Raw genomic sequence first — 21,558 nt, forward strand, 5'->3', positions numbered from 1 at the left:
TAGGACTTAAAATGGAAAATCCCAAAACAAATAACATAGGTTTTCAAAGCCTAAGTTGAGGTTTGGGGGCTGTCTTTTTTTTTTTTAACTTTTATTTTGAAATCATTTCAAATGTATAGAAAAGTTGCAGAAATGAAAGGAGCCTGAAGAACACTTAACGCCCTTTTGCCAGATTCTCATATTATTAACATTTTACCCCGTTTTATCATTTGTTTGCTTTCTCTCCCCCTCTCTGTCTCCCGTGTGTGTGTACATTGCCTGTGTGTATAAATGACTGTATGATTATCTGTAATAATGTATATAAACTTACGTGCATAGTTTCTTTCTGAACCATTTGAGGGAAAGTTGCTTACCTCATTTATCCCTAAATACTTTAGGGAGTATTTTCTAAGAAGAGGGTTTCTATAGCCATGATTTAGTTACCAACTCCAGTAAGTTGAACACTGATGCAATACTTTTGTCTGGTTTACCATTCATATTCCAGTTTTGTCAGTTGACCAAATAATGTCCTTTCCTTTATGGAATTTTTCCCCTGCAGGGTTGTCACTTAAAAACATATAGATGCACCTGAAACTAACATGACACTGTAAATTAACTATACTTCAATTGCAAAAAAAAAATCACACAAGGTAACAAAAATTTATCAACTCAAAAAAAAGCATATAGATATAGATGCAGATACAGATACAGGTATAGATATAAAGTTAGAGATATCTGTGTTCTTAGTATCTATTAGTTGCTGGAATTAGTGACCCAAAATTGTGAATACTTTCCAGATTTGGAGGAATTAATCTGATTAGGGTACAAAAAGGTTGAAGATCCTACCTGATGACCCATTCAGGAAGCAGTGGAGGAAAAGGCATTGATAGAAATGAAGGGAAGCTGCCAGGGGGAAAGACCAACCTCTAGGTGTTCACCTGGGCAGCGGACCCAGCCCCAGCTGGGGCCTGGATGTATGTCCTCAGACACAGGAATGACCCAACCTGGGCAGTTCCTGACCTTGGGAGGTTGACTGCAGGTCCAGCTGGGTCTGGCTGGCTCAGAGGCTCACTTCCTGGGAAGTGAATGAAGGATGGACTGGTTCACAGCGGAAGTCAGGGGAGGCCAGCTGCTGGTGTACCTGAGCAGATGTCGACTCTGAACACGAGAGGCGTGGTCCTGCAAACCCTGCGGGGAAAGACCAGCCCCCGCGTTTTTAGACAGGCAGCTGGGGCTCAGAGTGATTAAATGGCCTGCCTGAGGCCACACAGCCAGGAGAGGATTCAGACCCAGGTCCATGTGACTCCAAAGTCCATGTCCTTCTTCCTTTTCTAAGCAGCCACCATGCTTACGTGGAGACCTGGCAGGCCTCTGTCATAGAGCCCCCGCTCGTCATTGTCACATGTGGCTCCCGGGTGGTTAGCCCATCAGGTAACAGGGAGGTGACCGCAGCGTTCAGTCTGGGCTGCCTTCTGTTGGCTGGACCATTCATGGGGCTGTTCTGCTTTGATTCAACTCCCAGGGTTCCCAGGTTCCTTCTCTACCTGTAGCGTGTGCTGGGCCAAGTGGCTTGACCAGCATGGTCACTCGTATGACTGAGCCAAGACTGGGAGAAACCCACTTCCTCTTTTTTTTTTTTTTTTTTTTTTTTTAAATAAATTCTTACTTTTTTTTTTTTTTTTTATAGCTACTTTATTTATTTATTTATTTATTTTTGGCTGTGTTGGGTCTTCGGTTCGTGCGAGGGCTTTCTCCAGTTGCGGCAAGCGGGGGCCACTCTTCATCGCGGTGCGGGGACCGCTCTTCATCGCGGTGCGCGGGCCTTTCACTATCGCGGCCCCTCCCGTTGCGGGGCACAGGCTCCAGACGCGCAGGCTCAGCAGTTGTGGCTCACGGGCCCAGCTACTCCGTGGCATGTGGGATCTTCCCAGACCAGGGCTCAAACCCGTGTCCCCTGCATTAGCAGGCAGATTCTCAACCACTGCGCCACCAGGGAAGCCCCCCCCACTTCCTCTTATCTCTAAGCGACCAGCCTTGTCCAGCCTCATATGCTGCTTCCCACACAGGAAGAGAAGCTCTCCATGCCACCCATGGCCTTCGAGACAAGCTGCATCTTTCACGAGATTTGCAGCTCCAGTTTGCATCATGGTATCTTTGCATTTGGGGACAGACCCACCAGCAAAGACTTGGAGGCCATGGGCTAGCAGCAGTGCTGGAGTGGGTGGTGAATAATCGCTTTCTGGTACAACCTCCTAACTGAGCAGGCTCTCAGTGAATAATCAGAGGCGCCCCTCCCTATAGCTAAATTATAATTCTTTGTGTGCGTGATTAACTATTGTCCTTCACTGAATATTCACGGCTCTATTAGCCAAGACCCCCACTATGTCTCAGGGAGTGAAAACTGGGTAGACGTCTAAATTTCTGTGCCCATTCTGTGCCTTAGCAATGGCCCCAGGATGGCTATTTTCAATTGAATCTGGAATGAGAGATCAATTATACTCTCCTGTTTATATTTGCCAGTTTAAAAAAATGTTTATTCAATTTATATAAACTAAAATAAAGATAAAGAAATAAGTAAATAACAATTCACCCATTTCTTCCACCCTCGCCCACCCTCCACTTATTGCAACCACCAATCTGTTTAATGTATCCAAGAGCTTGCTTGTTTTTTGTTTCTTTCGTTGTCTTTTAGATTCCACATATAAGAGAGATAATACAGTATTTGTCTTTCTCTGTCTGACTTATTTCACTTAGCATAATGCCCTCAAAGTCCATCCATTTTGTTGCAAGTGGCAAGATTTTATTATTTTTTATGGCTGAATAATATTCCATTGTATATTTATGCCACAATTTCTTTATCTGGTCATCCATTGATGGTCACTTAGGTTGTTTCCATATCTTGGCTATTGTAAATGATGCTGCAATGAACATCAAGGTGCAGTTATCTTTAGTGTTTTCATTTTCTTCTCATAATACCCAGATTCTAATGGAATAACTGGATCATATGATAGTTCTATTTTTAATTGTTTTGAGGAAACTTCATACTGTTTTCTATAGTGGCTCAGCCAATTTACATTCCCACTAACAGTGCACAAGTCTTCCCTTTTCTCCATATCCTTGCCAACACATGTTATTTTTTTGTCTTTTTGATAATAGCCATTGTAACAGGTATGATTTGCTGTGTCATTGTGGTTTTGATTTGTATTTCCCTGAATGAATGATGTTCAGCATCTTTTCATGTATCCCTTGGCCATCTGTATGTCTTCTTTGGAGAAATGTCTATTCAGATCTTCTGTCCATTTTTTAATTGGATTGTTTGTTTTTGATATTGAGTTATATGAGTTCTTCATATATTTCGGATATTAACCTCTTATCAAATATATGATTTGCAGGTATTTTCTCTCATTCTATAGGCTGCCTTTTCATTTTGTTTATTGTTTATTTTGCTGTGCAGGAGCCTTTAGTTTGATGTAGTCCCACTTGTTTATTTTTGCATTTGTTGCTTTTGCTTTTGGTGCAGATTCAAAAACTCATCGCCAAGACCTATATCTAGGAGTTTACTGTCTATGTTTTCTTCTAGGAGCTTTATGTTTTCAGGTATTACACTTAAGTGGGTCATCAATGTTTGTGTATTGTGTAAGATAGTGTTCCGGTTTCATTCCTTTGCATGTGGCTGTCCAATTTTCCCAGACAGTATTTACTGAAGACTGTTCTGTCCCCATTACATATTCTTGGCTCCTTTGTTGTAAATTAATTGACCATATATGCATGAGTTTATTTCTGGGTTCTCTACTCTGTTCCATTGATGTATGCCTCTGTTTTAATGCCAATACCATACTGTTTTAATTACTATAGCTTTGTAACATAGTTTGAAATTGGGTTGTGTGATGCCTCAAGCTTTGTTCTTTTTCCTCAAGATTGCTTTGGCTATTTGGGGTCTTTTGTGGTTTCATACAAATTTTAGGATTGTTTGTACTATTTCTGTGAAAAATACCATTGGAATTTTGATAGGGATTACATTGAATCTGTATATTGCTTTGGGTAGTATGGATATTTTAACAAAATTAATTTTTACAATCCATGAGCACAGAATATCTTTCCATTTTTTGTGTCTTCTTCGATTTCTTTCATTAATGTCTCATAGTTTTCAATATACAGGTCTTTCACCTCCTTGGTTAAATTTATTCCTGGGTGTTTTATTCTTTTTGATGCAATTGTTAATGGGATTGTCTTCTGATAGTTTCTCACTCTGATAGTTCATTATAAGCATAAAGGAATGCAGGAGATGTTTGTGTTGATTTGGTATCCTCCAACTTTACTAAAGTTGTTTATTAGTACTAAGAGTTTTTAATGGAGTCTTTAGGGTTTTCTACATATATCATGTCATCTGCAAATAGTGACAGTTTTACTTCTTCCTTTCTAATTTGGATTTTTTTTTTCCCCTGATTGCTCTGGCTAAGACTTCCAATACTATGTTGAATAAAATTGGTGAGAGTGTGCAACCTTGTCTTGTTCCTGGTCTTAGAGGAAAAGCATTTAGCTTTTCACCATTGAGTGTGATGTTAGTTATGAGCTTGTCATATGTGGCCTTTACTATGTTGAGGTATGTTCCCTCTATACCCGCTTTGAGTGTTTTCATTCTAAATGGGTGTTGAATTTTGTCACATGCTTCTTCTGCATCTATTGAAATGATCATATGATTCTTACCCTTTGTTTTGTTAATGTGGTGTATCATTGACTGATTTGTGAATATTGAACCATCACTGCATGCCTGGAATAAATCCTACTTGATCATGGTGTGTTATCCTTTTAAGGTATTGTTGAATTCTGTTTGCTAATACTTTTTTGAAGATTTTTGCATCTATGGTAATCAGGGATACTGGCCTGCAATTTTCTTTTTTTGTGGCATCCTTGTCTGGTTTTGGTATCAGGGTAATGCTGGCCTCATAAAATATGAAAGAGTTCCCCTCATATTTTTTGGAAGAGTTTGAGAAGAATTTGAGAAGAATATTTGGTAGAATTCACCAGTGAAGCCATCTGGTCCTGGACTTTTGTTTTTGGGGACTTTTTTATTGCTGATTCAGTCTCCTTGCTAATAATCGGTCCATTCAGATTTTCTGTTTCATCACAATTCAGTCTTTGTAGGTTGTATGTTTCTAGCAATTTATCCATTTTTTTTCTTGGTTGTCCAATTTATCCATTTCTTCTAGTTTGGCATATAATTGTTCACAGTAGTCATTTATTTATTGATTGATTGATTTTGCAAGAATAGTAAACTTTTTTTTTAAATATATTTATTTATTTATTTACTTATTTTGGCTGTGTTGGGTCTTTTTTGCTGCACATGGGCTTTCTCTAGTTGCGGCGAGTGGGGGCTACTCTTCTTTGCGGTACACAGGCTTCTCATTGCAGTGGCTTCTCCTGTTGCAGGGCATGGGCTCTAGGTGCGCAGGCTTCACTAGTTGCAGCTCGCGGGCTCAGTAGTTGTGGCTCGCGGGCTTAGTTGCTCCGTGGCATGTGGGATCTTCCCAGACCAGGGCTTGAACCCGTGTCCCCTGCATTGGCAGGCAGATTCTTAACCACTGCGCCACCAGGGAAGTCCCCACAGTAGTCATTTATGATCCTTTGTATTTCTTTGGTATCAGTTGTAGCATCTCTTTTATTTCTGATTTTGAGTCCTCTCTCTTTTTTTCTTGCTGAGTCTAGCTAAAAGTTTGTCAGTTTTGTTTATCTTTTCTAAGAACCGGCTCTTAGTTTCATTGATCTTTTCTGTTCTTTTCAGTCTTTATTTCATTTATTTCTGCTCTAATTTTTGTTCCTTCCTTCCACCAACTTTGGGCTTCATTTGTTCTTCTTTTTCTAGTTCCTTGGGGTGTAGAGTTAGGTTGTTTGAGACTTTTCTTGTTTCTTAAGGTAAGCATTTATTGCTATGAACTTCCCTCTTGGAACTGCTTTTGCTACATCTCATAAATTTTGGTATGTTACATTTCCATTTTCATTTGTCTCAAGGTATTTTTTTTCTTGTTGTTGTTTCTCTTTTTGATTTCTTGTTTGACCCACTGGTTGTTCATAACTTGTTTAATCTCCACATGTTTGTGAGTCTTCCAGTTTTCTTCATGTAATTAATTTCTAGTTTCATACCATCGTGGCTAGAAAAAAATGCTTGATATAACTTTGATCCTCTTAAATTTGTTAAAATTTGTTTTGTGGCCTAACATGATTTATCTTGGAAAATCCTTATTGATTTTCTGTCTGTATGACCTATCCATTGATGTTAATGAGGTATTAAAGTTCCCTACTATTATTGTATTGCTGTCTATTCCTCCCTTTAGGTCTGTAAATATTTGCTTTATATATGTTAGTGCTCCTATGTTGGGTGCATAAATATTTACAAATGTTATACTCTCTTATTGGATTGACCCCTTTATTGTTATGTAATGCCATTGTCTCTTATTACAGTCTTTGTTACAAAGTCTACTCTATCTAAGTATAGCTATTCCAGCTGTCTTTCAGTTTCCATTTGCATGAAGTATCTTTTTCCACCCCTTCACTTTCACTTTGCGTTATGTCCTTACATCTAAGGTGTGTCTCCCTATACCTAAATTACATTTTTTTTGGTAATCAGGGTGCACACACAAGGTCACCTACAGCCCTGGCTCACCCCCCCTCCCAACTATGCACTGTGTCTACTCTTCTTCAGAACTCTTCTAAAGTGAGGCCAGAGTTCAAGTAGGCAGTCTATCAGACAAACAGTCAGAGGGCACTGGGGTTTCCTCTTGCACTTGGCCTTGTGCAAACTTGGTCTTGGGCAAGGCCAGGAAAGCATGCAACCGGACCTCCGTTCTTGCACCTTCCCCCAATAGAGCTCACAGCCTTCAGTCCTATTTCTAGAAATACCAGGGTTGTTGCCCAGCCCGCAGCGCGACTTCGCAAACCATCAGTCCACTCCAAGCAACATTTATTAAGGGTGGCGAATAGCTAGGTGGGGTGGGGCCAGGGGCTGCCACCTGCCGCCAAACCTCAGGCTCTATACATGTATATACAGGGATAGGGGCTGGAGGTGGGGAGAGCATCATGTGGGGGCGGCCTCAGACGGAGGAGGCCAGCTTCCGCTTGGTGCTCTCGCTGCAGCGGTGCAGGATGAGGTCTGCGCTGGGCCTCGGGGGCACGGCCGGCTGCGGCTTGGGGCGCTCGGTCTTGGGCGGCTCCTCCTCCTCTGCTGGTGGACAGGGCCAGCTGAGGCCCGCCCCGCCTGCTCGGCCCCACCTCTCTTCACTTTTCAGGCCCCACCCCTCAAGGCCCCGCCTCCATCACCTGGCCCCGCCCCAGGCCCCGCCTCTCAGCACCCTGGACGCTGGCCACATCCCTCCTCACCTCCGGCCCGCCCCCAGACTCAGGCCCTGCCCCCAGGCGCCCGTCCTCACTCACTCAGCGGGCTCCTTGGGCTCTGGGGCCCCGGCGGCGCCCGGCGGCGGCCCTGCTGCAAAAAACGGACACTGTTGCGCCGATAGGTGTCCTGGCTGAGGCGCTTCCGTGACTGCTGGTGGATGCTGTGCGCGTTGCGGATGGACGACCTGGGCACAGCAGGACAGGGGCTTTGGTCAGCGCCCCGCGTCCCTGCCCTCCCCGCGTCCCTGCCCGAGGGGACTCTCATGGTCACCCCTGGAGTCCAAAGACTAGCCCGGGGAGGTTGAGAGTGGGAAGGAGGCGGGCTGGGGGGTGGGGGGGGTCCAGCACAGCCTGGGCGGGGCATGAAGGCGACTGCCCCTCACCGACGCGGACCCCTGCCCTGACTCAGAGCCCAGGCCCATTTCCCACACCCCTCAGCAGCCTTCAGCCTACCCGCTCCCCAGGAAAGCCCTCCGAACTGCCGCAGCCCTCACGGGCCATCCCGAGGACTCTAGGCGTCGGAGCCGCCACCTCCATCTCACACCTCTGCTTTCCCGCCGCCCCTGCGCCAGCCCCAGCGTGTGGGAGGGGGCCTCCATCCAGTGAGGGTGCTGCCTACCCCGCCAGGCTGAGCGCCCCTCCCCTGCCCCAGCACTGCCTCTCCAGGGCCTGGACAGACAGACGGAAGCCGTGGTATACCCTCCTCAGCCCCGCCCAGCCCGCCCCCACTGCCCCGGGGACCCTTGCTCACCTGCGGGGCGGCGCTCCCCTCTTGATCCGGCTTTGGGCCTGGTCTGTGTCCTGCCCTGCCTGTTGCAGGTACATGGATGGGAAGTAACCTGTGACATCTTCTTTCCTGCGACAGAGGCAGCCCCTGAGGCCTGAGCAGCTGAAGGGGCGGGGCCTCAGACGTGGGGTCAAGGCTCCCTCTAAACAGTTGGGGGTCGAGGCAGCTGGGAGGTTGCAAACACGGCAGCCAACACCAGACCCTGCACCTGTGTGCCTCAGTTTCCTCATCAATGCGACACAGGACTTCCCAGTTGTGACAGTGGGAGGGGGAGGAAGTTAGCAGATCCATCTCCCCAGGGACAGGTGTTTGCTATAAAACATCTGCAATATTGTATGTCAGTTTTTTCTTTTATGGTGATTGCCTTCTGTGTCCTAAGAAACTTCGGCCTACCTCCAGGTCACCAAGTTCCCTTATGCTTTCTTCCAAAAGCGTCTTAGTTTTGGGTTTTGTGCTTGGTAAAATCTATGAAATGTCCCAAATAAAGGTGTATGGTGTGAGGCAGGGATCTAGGTTCATTTTGTTCCCTCATAGGGATATCCAGTTGTTCCAGCACCATTTGTTGAGAAGATTTTTCTTTCCATTCTCACTACTACATTTGGTAGTAAAAAAACAACAGCCTTTGCGTAATACAAACCTCACTCCATAAAACTCTGATTCTTCTTGGCTGGTGGGAGACTCACAAACATTGTCTCAGGGGTGCATGATGGGGGTTAACTGAGTTTGGGTCAAAAAACTAATTCACTTTGCTGTATAGCAGAAACTAACACAACACTGTAAAGCAACTATATGCCAATAAAAATTTAAAAATAAAAAATAAAGGTTGAGAAATCCTGCCTCAAAGTCCCCAGCCAAGGGCCACACTGATGGGGGGTGTTGTGGCCACAAGCTCACTGGGGTCACGGATGGGCCCTGTGACTCAGGGCTCTGAAATCGTGTGCAAGACCCTGGGATTCTGCTTTCCCCAGAACCAGGAAAACAAGTTAGTATTCCTACATTCACTTGGAGGAATAAACACATGGAAATTGCAATGAAGGATTTTAAAAGGAAAAGGGATGACAGGGTCTGCTCTAGCAGCTATCAAATATAATAATTAATACAATTAATTGTGTTGCTGGAGAATGAATAGATGGACTGGTCAGGGGATGTGACCCCAAGTCACAAAGGAAAGGTGTGCCCACTCAGACAAGGACACTGAACCCTGAGACACGGGCAGGCTGGGATTATCACGAGTTTGCTTCCAAAATGGAAACAGCCCAGAGAGAGGCAGTGGCCTACCCAGAGTCACACAGTCAAGTCGGCACTGAGCCTACGCAGGCCCAGCCCCAGGCCAGGCTGACTCTCAGAGCAGGTGCAGTGGGAGGGAGGGCACAGCTCTCCTACCTGATGACCCACCAGCCATCCAGGAGCTTATGAATGACCTCGATGGTTTCGCCCTGCTCCAAAGACATCTCGTCCTCCAATAGGGCAGTGTAGGCTTTGATGGTGACGTAGGGCTCACCTGGAGAGGGGAGGGGCAGAGTGTGAAGCCCCCCCCACCACGGGGCTCACCACCCCGCCCCTCCTCTCTGGGCCTGGGGCTTCCTCCAGCTGGAGCCCAGGACCTCTCTCCTCCAGCCCTCCCCCCTCCTCGTGGAGACACTCTGGACTTGTGCCCTCTGCCTACTCTACCCAGGGGAGCTCGCCCACTCCTACCCACCATCACCCACACCAGAGGCCAGGAGCGCCCATGACTGCAGAGACCTGGCTAGGAACCTGCACACGAGGAGTGGCTAGGCAGGAAGTGCGGAGGTAGAGCGCCCATCCGGTGGCACCTGAGCTACTCAACTCCAGTCCACTGTTGGCATGTGGGGCTGCAGGCCCAGTACACATGCCTTTCCCAACTTTTAAAGAGAAGTCATAAATCCACATAAAATCGTAAGATCTTTCTATTGCAAAATATGGGCAACGAATACTAAATTTTTTCAAACCCTACGTGGGACCCATCCAGCCCAGGGGCTGCCAGTTTTTCCATTCTAGTCAGCCATGATGCCCCCACCTACAGGCAGCCCTCCTTACTGAGCCTCAGTTTGGCTCATCATGCAGCTTCCCACTGGACCCGGCCCCAGGCTGGCAGCCACCTGGTGTCCCAGGCTGACCTTATCCCCCTCACCTCTATTCTACCTCCTGGTTCCCCCTGTCCTGACCAAGGGCACCACCTCCTACCCCACCTAGACCCAACCTAGGGTCTCAGCCCTGCCTCCCCTCCTGCCCAGCCCACAGTCATGCCTGACCCCAAAGCAGTCACTTCTGGCTCTTCAATCCTGCCCCTCCCTCCCAACCCTGAGGCCGAGGAGGGGAGGGGCACCTGCATAGTTGGGTTCTGGGTCTTCTGCCTCATCGGGACTGTCCAGGGGCTCCAAGTAGGACGCCGGGACCCAGCCGCGCTTTGTCTTCATTTGGCAGAACCACCAGCCTGTGCCAGGGATACGGGGCGGTAGGTCTGGGCGGGCCTGGAAGCCTCCCTCAGCCATCGGTGGGGGATGGGGGTGGGTGAGGGCACTCAGACACAGACACACAGGCGTCCAACACTCAGATTCAGAAATGTCACCTTCACCACACTCCACACCAAAATCACACATACCAGTACGCACAGGGTCACAGAACTACAGCTCAGAACCCACTTCACACACATGGTGAGAAGTTCACCTGTCCACCCGGATATAACCCCCAGAGATGCACAGTCACAGCCCAGAATGTGTGCAGATCCCCAGAGCTGCCCTGGGGCACACTCTCAGAGAGAGGGTGACCCACAGTGTGGGGAGAACAGTCAGGGCCCCTGAAAGAGCCAGAGCCCCCCGGTGGGCCAGGCGGGAAGGAGGCCTGGGGCTGCCTGGGGGGCATAGCCTTGGTGGGGGCCTGTAGCCGTGGGCCCAGGCACCAGGGGAGGGAGGTCCAGGCAGGGCGGGGAGGCTGACCACTCTGGCTCTTCTCCACGACATCCACCACGTCGCCTGTGGCCAGAGCCATCTCGGAGCCTGAGCTCTTCTCATAGTCAGCGATGGCGCGGTACGTCTGCAGGATGATGGGGCCCGTGATGTCTGGGTAGAGGGAGGGCAGGGTGAGTGGACATTGTGGGCGCCTCGTCCTGGCTCTCCCCTGTGGGCCCTGTGTAGGCCACCAGAACAGGCACTGGCATCCCATCCCCACCCAGCTGCAGACGGGCCAGGGGTAGATGCGCCCTGTATACTGGAAAGCAGCAAAGACCAACTAGTCTTCGCAGCCCTGCACTTATTGAGCACCTAGTGTGTTCCAGACACTGGTCACACACTTTACACACGGTCTCTTTCTCCTTTGATGTGGTTAGCGAGCAGCCCTTCTCAACTTCAAGGTGCACACAAATCACCCAGGGATCTTGCTGAAACATAGGTGCTGATTCTATAGGCCTCTGGTGGGACCTGAGAGGCTACGTGTCTAACCAGCCCCCAGGCAATACTGCTGCTGCCTGTTATGCGCTGAATTGTGTCCCCCCACCCCCAAATTCATACGTTGAAGCCCTAACCCCCAGTACCTTAGAATCTGAGTGTATTTGGAGATAAAACCTTCAAGGAGGTGATTAAGGTTAAATGAGGTCATAAGGGTGGGACCCTGATCCAACAGGACTGGTGTCCTTATAGGAAGAGGAAAAGACACCAGGGAGTTGCATGCACAGAGGAAAGGCCATGTGAGTACAAAGCAACAAGGCAGCCATCTGCAAGCCAAGGAGAGACGCCTCAGCTGAACCCAAACCTGCCCACACCTTGATCTCAGCCTTCCAGCCTCCAGAACTATGAGAAAATGCATTTCTTCTATTTAAGCCACCCACTCTATGACACTCTGTTATAGCAGCCTGACCTAAGACACTGCTGGTCACTGGACCACACTTTGAGTAGCCCAGAGTACTTGACCATGTGTCCCACCGACTGGCTGAAATCCTGCTCCACATTTAGTAGCTGTGTGTCCCTTGTCAAGAGTCTCAACTTGGGCTTCCCTGGTGGTGCAGTGGTTGAGAATCCGCCTGCCAATGCAGGGGACACGGGTTCGAGCCCTGGTCTGGGAAGATCCCACATGCCGCGGAGCAACTGGACCCGTGAGCCACAACTACTGAGCCTGTGCGTCTGGAGCCTGTGCTCCGCAACAAGAGAGGCCGCGATAGTGAGAGGCCTGCGCACTGCGATGAAGAGTGGCCCCCACTTGCCACAACTAGAGAAAACCCTCGCACAGAAACAAAGACCCAACACAGTCAAAAATAGATAAATAAATAAATAAATTTAAAAAAAAAAAGAAAAGATGACTACTATCTTAAAAAAAAAAAAAAAGAGTCTCAACTTAAATCAAGCCTCAGTGTGTCCAGTTGCAAAATGGGGAGAATAGCCCAGTTGTACCTATTTCATACTATTATAGAGATGATTCCATGAGTTAATACATGGAAAACATTTAAAATAGTGCCTGGCACAGGGTAAGTGCTCGATAAATGTTAGGTAGTGCTATTAACAATTATCGTGCAATAAAGACTAGATACTGTCATGCCCCTGAGTCACCCCTAAAGGCCACTTTTGCCCCTAAATCTGTTCATTCGTTCAGCCAGAACATCCTCTGGGTTGCTGGGAGCCAGGCTCTGTGCTGGGTGCTGCAGCCATGGAGGGGAGCTCCCTTCAGTGACCAGTGACCCTCAAAGACCCCAACTCTTCAGTGCAGCCACCAAGACCCTTCACAGCTGCTCTCACCTCCTGCTCTTTTCCCTGCACACACTGAGCTCAGGGTCCCTGATGGTGTCAGCAGTCCCTTAGGGTGACCCTCACTTGGCTGACCCCGGCCTCTCACCTGCAGCGTTACTCTTGCCATCTCTGGGCATCAGGTATGTCTCTGGCTTTTTCACCCTGCATCAGAGAACAGTCTGGGTTAGACGCCAGCTTCCCCTGGGGACAGCATGCTCCGGGCAGACCTACAGAAGAACTTCCCAAGAAAGTTCCCAGAAGGAACGTGGGAAATGGGGGCCTCCGCAGAGAGAAGGTAGCAACCGGACTGGGAGGACAGGGCTGTGAGGAAGACAGGATCTGCTCAGCCAGCCCGAGGAGGGGCCCCAGCCTCCTGCAGACCCAAAGGAGAAGGCTCGTGGGCCAGCTCCCTTCTGCTGGAGCCTCGAGAGGGAAGCCAACAGGGGTGGGCGCCCCCATCCTCCGGGGCCAATGGGAGCTGCCCTGCCCGGGACCGGGGATGTGTTCAAGGGTCCAGAAGCAGTGGCTGGAGCTCTGCTGTCTGTCTACGGCAGCCCTGTCCTCCAGGCCTCCCGCAGCACTCAGTACCAGGGAGGGACGGAGAGAGGGACCTTCCGCAGCACATTCCCACGAGATCTCATCAGCATCTCTGATGCTGTCCACGCAGGGCCCTGAGCACAGGAGACCCCTGGGGCGAGGGCAGGCAGAGAATGAGGTGACAAAGGATAGGCAGGGGCCTGAGAGAGGCTCAGGAAGGAACAGAGGCCACTGGCCCCCCACGTCCTCTCGGGGGCTCCACACTTCACAGTTTGTAAGCACTCTCCCCAGCACCCACTACTGCATCTGGCCCTCACCACCCGGTCACAGAAGGGGGAGTTCCTTTCAGAAGGCTCCAGGTCCCACGGCCAGGCAGTCTCAGAGTCAGGACAAGGACTTAGGACCTTAGACCCCCAGCCCACAGTGCCTCCCCCCGACCCCCAGCACCCTGAGGCTCAGAGGGGTCCAGGTAGAAACTTGGCAGGGATGCTGGGGGCATCCAGAGTTGGAATCCTGCCTCCTTGGCTTTCCCTGCTGTGTGACTTTGGGCAAGTCACTTCCCCTCTCTGAGCCTCAGGCTCCTCCTGTGTAACATGGGGAAAGTCCCACCCCCTCCAGGCAAGGGTCTGACCACCACCTTTCCTCCTCCCGCCACTCACTGGCTGTCCGTGGGGAGCTTGAGGTCGTCAGGGCGCACCTTGAAGAAGTTGAGGAGGTGGGGGCAGCGGGAGATCTTGCCAGGCAGGTTCATGAGCGAGTTGCAGTACTCAGTGAGGGTGCCCTGGCGGCTCTCGGCCACCCGCTGCCCATCAAACCACCGCGGGGCTGGGCGGACCAGGGAGGGGCACCAGAGGACCAGTGAGCACACTCGAGAGGTCAAGTCCGGAGAGGGTGGGAGTGGAGGGGGCAATCGGAGGGCAGGGGAGGGGAGCTGGGACAGGTGAGCCTGCCCAGGTGACTCAGCCCCGCTCCTCACCTGGCAGGTGGGGGATGATCCTGTTCTCTGGGGTGATGTCCCCCGCCTCGATAGGAAACATCTCCTTTAAGATTTTCTAGACAGAAAAGCAGACGTGAAGGAATCTGTTTTATTACAGCACTGTAAAACACAAAACTGGACATGACCTAAATACCCTTCCAATTGCTCAGGCTAGAAGCTCCTGGTGGCATCCTGGATTCTTCTTTCTCTTCCACCTCACATCCAATCCATCAGCAAATTCTTTTGGTTCTGCTCCCCAAGTCTACTCAGAATCTGATCCTTCTCACTACACTTGCTGCCACCACCCTGGTCAGAGCTTCCACTGGGTCTGGTTATTATAACCTTCTTAGGTCACTCACGCCTCCCCCTCCCTTGTCTGTCCTCAATCCAGCATCCAGAGGGATCCTCTGAAAACCTAAGTTGCATCCTATCCCTCCTCTGCTCAGAACCCTCCCTGCCTCTCAGCTCACTCAGAATGGAAGCCAAAGGCTCCACATTGGTCTACAAGGCGCCATGTGACCTGCCTCTGCCTGTCTTGCTCACCTCTCTTGCCACCACTCTCCCCTTGTTCACTCTGCTCCAGCCACCCTTGAATGCTCCAGGCCCACTCCTGCCCCAGGGCCTTTGCATGTGTGATTCCCATTCTTCCCCCACACAGATCAATAGCTCACTCTCTCTCTCTTTCTCCTTCTTCAAGTCCTTGCTCAGATATCTCCCACTTCAGTGAGGCCTCCTCCCTGACAACTGTCCTTCCTTGTCCCACTCTTCCCACCTCCCCTCCCTGCTTTATTTTTCTCTGTAATTCTAAGGACCATTTAACATACTATATAAGTTACTTATTTTTTTGTTTGTCTGTTATCTTGACTCCTCCACTAGAACATAAGGTCTATTAGGGTGGGCAAGGATTTGCATCTGTTTTTTATGCCTTTCAGCAGCATTTCCTTCTCACTAAGTATAATGTGCCTGGTACTTAGTTGGTGCTCAATAAATAGTGGTTGGATGAATGAATGAGTCGACCAATTAATAAAAGAAGCTAATCCTACAATGGAATAACCCAGAACAGTTTAAAGAGGTGAGATGAAGCCCCACAAAGTATCAGCATGGACTGGTCTCAAAAATGTAAGCTGGCGACAGTAATAAGATTGAGAAAGAGGCAAAAAGCACACTGATGGCATTTATATACACTACAGAAAATGCAGGCTCCACACTACTGCATGTTGTTTCTGTGCTGTGTGTGTGTGTGTGTGTGTGTGTGGCCACCCAGGGTAGGAACTAGGACGGGATATGAGATGAAGGGCGACTTCCACTGCTTTTGTAATGTTTTATCTCCTTTATCTTAAAAACGCCTTATCTTAAAAACACCTTAGGGCTTCCCTGGTGGCGCAGTGGTTAAGAACCCACCTGCCAATGCAGGGGACACGGGTTCGAGCTCTGGTCCGGGAAGATCCCACAAGCTGCAGAGCAACTAAGCCCGTGCGCCACAACTACTGAGCCCGTGCTCTAGAGCCCTCGAGCCACAACTACTGAGCTGGCGTGCCTAGAGCCCGTGCTCTGCAACAAGAGAAGCCACCGCAGTGAGAAGCCCGCGTACCGCAACGAAGAGTAGACCCCGTTCCCACAACTAGAGAAAGCCTGCGCAAAGCAATGAAGACCCAACGCAGCCAAAAATAAAATAAATTTTTAAAAAAACAAACAAAAAAACCGCCTTATAGCAAACGGCCCAGTGATATCAGCTGTGACTCCAGGTGCTGGGTGTACAAGGTTGGCTACAGTTTTCTTTGCATTTATCTGCATTTCACTTTAAATAATTCACACAAGAGAAGTGCAGGAACCTGCACGCTTCCTGAAGCCCCTTCCCTGGTTAAGGAGGGCCCTGCGTGTGGAGTGGGCCCTGGGGGAACCCATCTGGCTTTTGTGGCCCCTCCATCCACATGGCCCTGTCTTAGACCAGAACCCAGCATGTGTGCCCTGTGACCCCCGATGACCACCCCCAATTTTGTCCAACCAGCCACTGGTGTTGGGAACCCTGGGGGATTCTCTCATGTAAACCTTGGTGATAACAGGCACCCACAAAGCAAGAGGACCCGGTTTCTTGGGTGTCAGGATTATCCGCCCTCCTTCTAATCCACCAGGGGTCCTCATCAGGCCAGTGACAGTGAGTGAAAGAGCAAGCTCCTAGGATGACACCTGCGGTGGTGACACTGGCCAGGCTGTCCCCTGCAGGGACAGAGCAAGCAGGGCCCTTGAGACGGCCCCCTTGAGATCCTGTGGAATGGGTGCAGAGTTTCGGTTTGGGAAGACAGAAATATTCAGAAATGGGTGGTGGTGTTGGCTGTGTGACACTGTGAATGTACTTAATGCCACTGGCTTGTACACTTAAAATGGGTAAAGTGGTAAATGTATGTTATGCATATTTCACCAAAATAAAAATTGCTTTAGTGGTTTTTAAAGTTAAAAAAAATAATGTCCCCTTATCTGTGGGCTGGGAGGGGATGGGGGGACTCTGGGTTCCTCAGCTCCTGGTCAGCACCTGGGCTGCTCCCCTCCCCAAAGGGCAGAGCTGGGACTGGGTGTGGCATCCCCTCCCTGGAGCCCCAGCACAGGGCACTCACATGGAATTCGTAGATCTCAGTGAAGCGCCGGTAGACCACCTTCTCAGACAGGTCCTGCCACTTCACCAGGAACATGTAGACCTGGGGGGCGGTAGAGGTGGGGCATCTTGTTCAACCATACACCTGGGCAGCCCCCCACCCCATGGTGGAAGCCCACAGGACTGGGGGTGGGAGGGAGAATGCTCTTTGTGGTAACCTGGGCCATAGAAAGAGCAACAAGTTCAGGGGCCCCAGGGCAAGAGGGATGACTTCTCTCAAATTAACTCAAATTCATCTGTAAACTGGAGGTAAAAGTAGGACCTCACTGCTAGGGCTGGTATGAGAGTTAACAGAAGGTAAGATACAGAAAGGGCTGGCCTCAGACAACACAAGAACTCAGTAAGATGTTGTATGGTTCCATTTCTATGAAATGTCCAGGGATTTCCCTGGTGGTTCAGGGGTTGGGACCCTGCGCTTTCACTGCCAAGGTCCCAGGTTCAGTCCCTGGTCGGGGAACTGAGATCCCACAAGCCATCTGCGTGGCCACAAAAAAAAAAAAAAAAAAAAAAAATGTCCAAAAGAGACAAATCTATTGAGACAGAAAGTAAATTAGTTGTTGCCAGGGGCTGGGCAGGGTTGAGGGTAGGGGGACTAAGGCTTGACTGCTAACGGGTATGGGTGATGAAGAAAATCTTCTAAAATCAATTGTAGTGATGGTTGTGCAACTCTGTGAATATACTAAAAAACCACTGAATTGTACAATTCACATAGGTTAATCGTATGGTATGGGAATTATATCTCAAAAAAGCCATTATTTTAAAACAAACAAACAAGAAGAAAACAAAACAAAAAACCTCAGGAAGGAAAAACAGGCCTGCAAAAGTAGTTAGGAGAATACCACTCAGCCACAGAAAAGAACAAATTACTGATATTTGCAATCATGTGGCTGGATCTCAAAATCATTAAATTATGCTGAATGAAATAAGCCAGGCATGAAGGGCTACATATGATTCCATATCTATGACATTCTAGAGCAAGCACAACTAATTTAAGGTGGAAAAAACCTGGGGCTGGGGAGGAATGACTGGGGCGTGAGATGGGGTGATGGTCACGGTCTACATCTTGATGAGAGTTTGTGTTACGTAGGGAGATGTACTGTCCAATCTCAGCAAATGTATCTCTGAGATTTGTGGGTTTCATTTTACATAAATTTTACCTCAAAAGAGAAAAAAACTACAAAAAAATACTGAACTCTAGTTGTGATATGCATGCTGAAGTATTGGGTTGGCCAAAAAGTTCGTTTGGGTTTTTCTGTAAGGTCTTAAGGAAAAACCGGAATGAACTTTTTGGCCAACCCAACGTTTAGGACAAAGTGTACTGATGTTTGTAATTTGCCTTGAAATGCACCAAAAATAAGATAGATTGATGGGTGGATGGATGGATGGATGTATACATGATAAAGCAAGTACTACAGGAAATATTTAATGGTATAATCAAGATAGTAAGCATATGACTGGCTGGGTTTGTTTTGTTTTGTTTTTTAATTAATAATTTATTTATTTTTGGCTGTGTTGAGTCTTCATTGCTGTGCACAGGTTTTCTCTAGTTGTGGCGCATGGGGGCTACTCTTCGTTGCAGTGCACAGGCTTCTCATTGTGGTGGCTTCTCTTGTTGCGGAGCATGGGCTCTAGACGCGCGGGCTTCAGTAGTTGCAGCACACGGGCTCAGTAGTTGTGGCTTGTGGGCTCTAGAGTGCAGGCTCAGTTAGTTGTTGTGCACAGGCTTAGTTGCTCTGCAGCATGTGGGATCTTCCGGAACCAGGGCTTGAACCTGTATCCCCTGCATTGGCAGGCAGATTCTTAACTACTGCACCACCAGGGAAGTCCCTGGTTGGGTTTTTTGTTTGGTTTTGTTTTGCTGTAAAATTTTTTTCAACTTCGCTGTAATTTGAAATTTCTCAGAATAAAATCTTGGGGAATAAAAAGAATAGCTACCAATGGAGATGATAAAAATGTTCTAAAAATTAGATAGTTGTGATGGTTGAAGAACTTTAAATATACCAAAAACCATAGTGCACTTTAAATGGGTGAACTTGCTAATATTTTACATATTTAGAAGTAAAATTAAATCAACAAGGATTTTTTTAACTTTAAAGTTGGAAACAAACAGAAACAAATGAACTTAACTCTATATAAAATGGGTAATAACCTAAATATTAAAGGAAAATGGAAAAGAATCCAAGTAGCTTTTAGTTGCAGCACTTTCAGTATTCTCAGTCCAAAAGGACAAAAAGAACTGCAAAGAAAACTTAAATTTGACTTAATAGGTTAGTAGGTTTATTGTTAATAGTGGCGTGGGTGTAATTATTCTGAAACAAGTTTATGTGTATTTTAGAATTGAGCGGAAGAGTGAATATACTGATCTCGTTGGGAGCCAGGGTTCCTGCAGTGAGAGAAAGGAGCTACAAACATAAAGTGATGAGAAGCAAGGATGATATGAAATAGCTATTTCTGCCAGTCTGTCCACTGAAAAGGCAGTCATGAGCCATGACACCTTGGTGGCAATGAGCACACCTAGCTTCCAGATCTTGGGTTCTAATATCACTCCCACTAAAAAGAACCAGGGCTCTTTAGTGAAATGGTTGAGTCCAGGACTAGGGCTGGGAAAGTCCAAGTTAAGCTGGACCACTTTGTGCCATAAGAATATACCCAGGTGCCCTGTCTGCACCCCCCCCCCAAAAAAAAGAATGACAGGATATATTAAAAAAAAAAAAAAAAAAGTACAGAAGCCAGCCTGAAGGAGCTCCCAGTCACCAAATCTGGGACATTCTGAGCATCAAAATAAGTAATGATGGTATTGGATTATAACTCACTGAATAAAACAGGAATCTATGGAACCATACTGACATAAATAAGGAAGAAGGGAAGACACAGGAAAATGTTAATAAATGCAGAAGGACCAATAGAGTTGAAAAATCATTCTTTGGCAGTCATTATAGTAATTTGATTCAGGCAAGAGTCATACAGATACTATAAGGCACAGGATATTCACGTAGCTTTACATAACCTCCCCATAGTTTAGTTATTAATTACAAAGGGGAAAATAGTAACTTTACAGCAGAGAAACTTGGAGGACACCTCCAGGACTCAGTGATCAAAGTTAACATCACCAATAAAGGAAAAAATCAAAATCACCTGCCACCTGATAGGATCAATGAAAAGAACATATCAATACTTCTGGGGTATTCCTGCATTACCAAGATCTAACAAAATATCAGACACACCCAAATCGAGGGGTGTTCTGCAAAATAATTGGTCCCATCTCTTCAAAAAGTCAAAGTTGAGAAGGACAAAGACTGATTAAGACTGATCTGGGTTTAAAGACCACCAAAGAGACATGACAACTCAGATGCAACAGGTGATCCTGGATAGTTTTTGTTTGTTTGTTTGTTTTAATTTGTGTGATATTGGATTGGATCTTTGACCTGAAAAAATTTTCCTACGGAGGGACAAGAGGACAACTAGTAAAATCCGAATAAAGTCTGTGGGTTGCATGACAGTGTTTCATCAGTGTTAATTTCCTCATTTTGACACCTTTGGTTATGTAAAAGAACATCCTTGATTTTAAGAAATACACACCTGTAATATTTAGAGGTAAAGAAACACAGTGTCTCCAAATAACTCTCAAATGATTCAGAAAATGTATATTCAGAGAGAGAGAAAGCAGGAGGGACAAAGAAATGGAGGGGGAGAGACAGAGAGTGAGAGAAGGAGAGAGGAAATGTGGGTGAAGGAATATTGGAGTTATTGGTACTTTTTGGGACATTTCTGTAAATTTGAAATTATTTCAAAATTAAAAGTTAAAAAAGAAGGGTCTTGGCACATACACTAAAAGTGTCATACAAGTGCCAATTTACTAATTGGATCCCTCCCTGGCCTTCTTCTGGGTTTGGGGACCCCGTGATGGGGTGGCCATGTCTGGGCCTGAACTCCTCCAGCTCCCCCAGGGCAGGAGGGGGGACTCCTCTGGTCCCTGTGGTGGTGTCACCCTACAGGAGGGGTCACGACTCTAATGTAACTGATCGCCACCAGCGCGCCCTCCCGAGGATCCTTCCCAGAGGGGCCGCGGGGACACTTGCCGGGCGCGGAGAGGGGACGCCGGGCTGGGGCGGGAAGCAGGGCGTGGGGTGGGCGGGCGGGGGCCGGGGTCCTCGCACCGACGGCCCGGGTGGCGGCGCGCATCTTTTGAAGGGCGCACATCGACTGCGGCCCCGGCGGGCGGCCTGAGGCCCAGAGCCGGGGAGCCTTGGCCGCGACCCCGCGCCCTCACCCCTCGGCCGCCCGCGTCCCGGGCCGGGAGTCCCGGGGCTGCGCGGGGACCGGCACCTGCGCCCCGCCAGTCCTGTCCCCACGCGCAGGGCGCCTCAGGCCGGTACTCACGTAGTGCTGGCTGGGGACGAAGCGCTTCTCGAAGCCCAGGAGGGCGATGTGGCGAATGAAGGGGTCCCCCATGACTGGGCTGCGTGCGGCCACCTCTTCTCCGGGGCTCTGCGGGCTGGGACTT

General features: G+C 48.3%; 1 protein-coding gene across 2 annotated transcripts; it reads right to left on the reverse strand.

Annotated features, from left to right (window-relative positions):
- Positions 1-6,924: 6,924 nt before the first annotated feature.
- NCF1 (neutrophil cytosolic factor 1) lies at positions 6,925-21,534 on the reverse strand. Of its 2 annotated transcripts, none has more exons than XM_036825986.1 (11): positions 21,435-21,534; positions 17,017-17,097; positions 14,405-14,480; positions 14,088-14,253; positions 12,998-13,053; positions 11,113-11,235; positions 10,503-10,610; positions 9,539-9,656; positions 8,120-8,224; positions 7,408-7,553; positions 6,925-7,195 (listed from the first exon to the last, which is right to left on the reverse strand). In XM_036825986.1, the coding sequence occupies exons 1-11, from the start codon at positions 21,504-21,506 to the stop codon at positions 7,068-7,070; spliced, it is 1,179 nt and encodes a 392-aa protein (XP_036681881.1). In that variant the 5' UTR covers positions 21,507-21,534; the 3' UTR covers positions 6,925-7,067. The 2 variants fall into 2 exon arrangements, with proteins under 2 accessions (XP_036681881.1, XP_036681880.1); XM_036825985.1 differs by having other exon boundaries at positions 6,968-7,198; positions 21,435-21,530.
- Positions 21,535-21,558: the final 24 nt, after the last annotated feature.

This window comes from Balaenoptera musculus, chromosome 15 (assembly GCF_009873245.2).
Source record: "Balaenoptera musculus isolate JJ_BM4_2016_0621 chromosome 15, mBalMus1.pri.v3, whole genome shotgun sequence".
In the NCBI taxonomy this organism is placed as follows: Eukaryota; Metazoa; Chordata; class Mammalia; order Artiodactyla; family Balaenopteridae; genus Balaenoptera; species Balaenoptera musculus.